General features: G+C 40.4%; 1 protein-coding gene across 1 annotated transcript; it reads left to right on the forward strand.

The window, feature by feature from the left end:
• The first annotated feature begins 277 nt into the window (after positions 1-277).
• LOC112562317 lies at positions 278-3,054 on the forward strand. The gene is made up of 2 exons (XM_025235505.1): positions 278-1,415; positions 2,770-3,054. The coding sequence occupies exons 1-2, from the start codon at positions 1,307-1,309 to the stop codon at positions 3,021-3,023; spliced, it is 363 nt and encodes a 120-aa protein (XP_025091290.1). The 5' UTR covers positions 278-1,306; the 3' UTR covers positions 3,024-3,054.
• The last annotated feature ends 2,108 nt before the right edge of the window (positions 3,055-5,162 follow it).

Raw genomic sequence — 5,162 nt, forward strand, 5'->3', positions numbered from 1 at the left:
GGGGAAATGCATGTTGCTGTCTTAAACTCCTTGCTATGCCTAGGCAACATCAACACTTGCATCACAAATATATTTGATATGCTTAATTTTTTTAAAGAAAAAAACAAACAAACATATGAAAACCCACTGGAAGATTGTGTCACTCTAGTAATGCAGATACAGTCGGACCTCGATAAGTCGACCTTCCCTAAGTCAAAAACCTCCCTATATCGAATTAATTGTCAGTTCCCGGCCAAATATCTGCGCCTATTACGCCATTTTCCCTAACTCGAAAACTCTGTAAGTCAGATTTTTTGTTCGGGTCCCTTTGAGTTCGACTTATCGAGGTCCGACTAATAAGCTTTTGTTTTAAAAACTAAGTGAGGGTAAGGAACTTTTTGTTTGTTTGTTCTGAGAGCCTTACTCTTAAAACACAAAGATCTACTCCACACAAGACTTTGTTAGTGCACATACTGATGTCATAAAAGGTGTCTTATTGATGTTGCTAAACTGTGCTAGTGCTCTCTCACTATTGCTTCTGTACACACTGTATAATCTAGTGTTAACAGAATATCCTAAATATCTAATTCATTGGCTAGTAAATGGTGAAGGTGGCCCTTTGACCTTTGTGTTGTCCTTGCATGCTTATAGCTTTTGTACTGCTGTATTTCATATTTCAAGACTGCTGCTTGTTTTTCTAACAGTCATTCACAGGTTGGCAGTACTTTTTGAAGACTGCCAGTCATTGAACTTGTACCATGTAGTAGTCACTGTAACTACAAGAGAACTTTAGTTGATATCTGGAGCTAAAAGAGGTCAATATCTAATTGATAATTTGTGAAGTAGAGGTTAGTACGATTCCTCAACCATTGCCCTCCTTGTCTTAGTTTGACTCTAATCCTTAAAGGACCACATCTGTCTTCATGAAATATGTAGAGTTGCTTGCATTTGACATGTGCTTACAGTCCTAGCATGCTCTAGCTTCTGTAGTGTTTGCCACTGTCTCTTATGCTTGTTGTTCCTCTTGCCTGTGCTTGTATAATTTCCCCTTAGACTGCATTTGTCTTTGCTGTTGGTTTTCAGGAAACTTTGTTTCTAAATTTGAAAATACTGGACTTATTTTATTTAAATCTGGCAACAGTGATTACCAATGCTTGTACATCTGAAGAATTTTACGCAGAGTGCAGATCTGAGAGTAATGGTGTCATAGTCTGTATCTTGCTGACAAAAAAGTTGTGTATTCTGTCCGACAGCTCTGGAAGGCTTCAACTATGTTCCGCTGCTGCACCCACTTGAGACCCTACACAACAACCTGACTTTTCGTGAGATGGATGACTTTTTGGGTCGCATCACCACCACCCGATTCCCTATGCCTCCCATCTCGCCGACTCTTGTCGCCTCCCACCCATCTCTCATCCTTGTCTCCCCAGGAAAAAGTGAGTTCCATTTACTGTACCAGAGTAAGGCAGTGACATAAAGGCCTTATTTTATAACCATGCAGAGTTTTCTTGCATCCCATCCTATTTACCCAAAGAGTAGATCTCAGGGCTTGGACCATATGTTTTTCAATTCATTTTGTTTTCCCTTTAGTTCACTAGAATTTTTCCAACATTTGTTGTGCTGTCCATTACAATGCCATGAATAAAATAATAATAATTAAGTTACGGAGTGTTTTATCACACTATCAAAGGTTTTAGTTTGAATTGCTTGACCAAAAAAGTATAAACACACAGACAGAATAATACACTTGCATACTTAGAGCATGCAAATGTTGTGTCTATAGAATGCCATTGGCAGGATGAAAGATATCGACCTTATTTGCTCCCAGCTTGTTCATTTTTGCTCATTACATTTGAAAGACTGTAAGCAAGGCTGCAAATGCTGTTATCCCCACTACAGTTCCAGTAAAGTAAAAGTTGGCTTATATTGCATCCTTTCTCTGCACGTGGCATCTGTTTACAGGGCTGGCTGCTTGCCGTAATATAGCCTTAGCTGCTGACACGGCGTAAAACACCAATTTCCCCCTCCATTATATTGCGTCCTATCCCTACCTGTTGGGCAAGCTCAAGGCACTTAGAGTAGGTGGTGTGAAGTCAAAATAAGCTGACAGTGTAACAATGACATAGCTTTAGCAGACTGTACTCATCGGCAAAGCTAGCATATATGGAGAGTATAAACCAAACTCTGCAATCAAAACAGCAAACAAGCAGAAAGATACATCTATAGTAGACATAGCTCCAAGCACCAACAGATGGTCCAAGTGGCATTGGAATTGCAAACGAGCCCCAAAACACATGAAAGTCTGCTGAGCAACCAAGATCAGATAAAACAGAAATCATAGTCAATTGAACTGTGTTCACACAGTCTTCTCGTCAAAATGGAATCAAAGCCATCAACACAGATTGAGGGAAACATCCAAACGCATGATGGCAAGCATGCCAAAAACACACACCAACAACCAGTCCAACATAAAGAAGACATCCGATAAAGACAAAAATGCAGCAGAGTGCATCCCTTTACTGCAAGTTGAAGGGACATTACTATTTAACAAACAGCAAAAACATGCAAAAGTGTTTGCAGCAACAGAAAAGGACTTACAACTGCCTGTCAGAAACAAATAACCTAATCTGAAGTTGAGAAAGGAAATGGTGAAACTTGTAATAGGTCCCTTTTACATTCTTTTACAGATTTAGTCCCATGCAGATTCTTTACCTATAGTAACTGCTACTTTCCTCAGCTGTCTTTCAAGTACAGTATCAGTTTGTGTTTCATCATTCAATATTTTTGTAGGTGTACAGAGTTATCCACCCTCCAGTAACTCCAGTTCTGCACCATCATCTCCAGCATTATCCATTCCACTTGACATCTGGCAGAACCTTCGCATGTACATGGAGCGAAGTGATGGACAAGTCCGTTCCGACCCTGACACTGATTCCTCTACCTCCTCGGGCCGTAGGGAGGTCCCAGCACCTCCAAACTCATCCATTGCCAAAACGGAGGCTGTCCAAGAGTGTTCAAGCAGAGTGACTTATGATCCCTCTTAGAAGCATCCAAAGAGTTGTCCGAAAATCAAGATCTTTCAGTTATCAAAAGCTCTCACAAGAGGTCTGCTGGACTGGAAGAGCACTTACCAGTAAATTGTGAGTCAGAGCAAATTACCAGAGAGACAAGGGAAGAGGATTTGAACAAGAATAATTCCAGTGCTTGGAGAAGCGAAGCCAAAGATGTCATGTGCCACAAGCTAGACAAACAAGATAGCATGCTTGACTGCACGTCTGTGTGCATCCAAGAACCCAAAGTGCAAGGTGCTAGACACTTTGAGGTTATTAATGCAGAGGCAAAAGGTCAAGAGCTTAATCAAAATGCACCATGCCTAAGTGGAGCATCATTAGTTCTGTCTCAGGAGGCCAAAGCCAAGAATCTGACAGCCTCAGGTCAGAGATCTTCCTCAGAGAGGCTGCTTCCTGCCCCTGTGTCAACCACTGTGTCAACATTGACGACCACCACCCTGACCATCCACAGCACAGCCCCTATGACACTGACTGTGCAGAGTCAGGCCCCCATCACTCTTTCTATAAACAGCATTGGTTCAGTCTGTATATCAGGTCTTGCACCCACTGACCTAACTCCTGCTCCAGCACCGACCTCCAGCAGGTTTGCAGTGTCCAGGGCAGTGGAAATGGATGTTTCAAAGCCTGGGGTAGAGGGAAAGGCAGCTTTAGCGAGTGTAGCAAGGACAGATAAATAGCAGGAACCCATTGCAGTGTAGTATTATAGATCATTGACTCAGGACGACGGGTTGTGTGAGTGAAGAGATATCAGCAGTTGAATTGCCTGGTAAAGGTTCTGGCTTTTACACTTGTGTCTGTACTAATGTGTATACTTGCGCAATTAAGTTTTATACGCATGGAAGGGCATGCATGTTAGGGGTAGGGTGTGTGCATGAATGAGCATGGAAAGATGGGTTGATGGTTTTGCATTGTGTGCATTAGGATCATAACTTGTATGTAGCGAAGGACAAAAGTGTTTTGTGTACACACACTGTCAAGCTCACTATCTAGGCAAAAGTACAAAATCAGTAAATGTTCTTTAGGCTCTTCAGCATTGTCTGTGTTTTGTGACGGGATCATACTTGGGTATCCATAATTTTCTAACTTTTCCATCCATACTTTCTTTATCTATTTTCTAAAAGCATCTTGTTGTTGCAAACTATATCAGGGTGCTTGATACATTAGATTGTTTCTTTCTCCTAGAACAATAGTAAAATTAAGATGCAAGGGAATGTCCAGTTGTCTGAAAGGTGCTTAACTGAAAGTAAATTTTTGCTGCAGCTCATGTTGTATAAGTTTAGCTTATCATAAGTCATAATTTCACTACACATAAAGAGACCAACTCTGTGTTAAGTGGAGGTTGGTTTACATTACAGACAAGAAATTAACTTTTTTCATCAGATGAATGTGTTGTCTTCCATAGAAGGTGGGGACGGGGGAGGGGCAATGATAAAACAAATACAATCCTCATCCTTGTCCTGTTTCTTTTCACAACATTGATGTGAAATTTTAAGTAGTTTGTTACATACCCAGAGAAATTTGTTGATTTTTGCTGTTTTGTGCCCTAAATGTGAAGGCTGGTTCTTTATCATTTAGGCTGCTCCTGTGACCTCAGTGAAGATCCAAATGCATAACTTTTGTTGAAGCTTAAATAGAATGGATGGGGGAAGCTAAGAAAGACAATAATTGTCTGAGACCTGTTTACCGTAAAGAAAGTCACTGCTGTGCTGATTTTGTTTTTACATAAGCATCTCACTTACCTTAGTCACCTGCCAGTCATCTGTAACAAATATGGAGATTTTCCAGTTCATTTCTCAGAGCTGTAATTTGTTTATAGGCATCATCTTATTTTTTAATATGTATCTTTCCCCATCTCTAACACAGGCATTATTTTCATGTTTTTATTGCATGTTTGGAAAAGTCTGTTTTTATCATTTCTCAGACTAGTCAATCAGATTTTTCTTTAGCTTCCAGCCTTTGCATTGCAGGTTTATGGACAGTTTGTCTCATGGACAGATGCATTGCTAGGTCTTTGGCAATAATAAAGAAGGCAAAATTTGTAATTGCGTGTGTGTGTGAAAATAGAAAAGTATGTAAAAATGCCAACAGTAAAATACTCTGTTTTAAGATCAG

The sequence above is a fragment of the Pomacea canaliculata genome, linkage group LG4 (genome assembly GCF_003073045.1).
Source record: "Pomacea canaliculata isolate SZHN2017 linkage group LG4, ASM307304v1, whole genome shotgun sequence".
Lineage (NCBI taxonomy): Eukaryota > Metazoa > Mollusca > Gastropoda > Architaenioglossa > Ampullariidae > Pomacea > Pomacea canaliculata.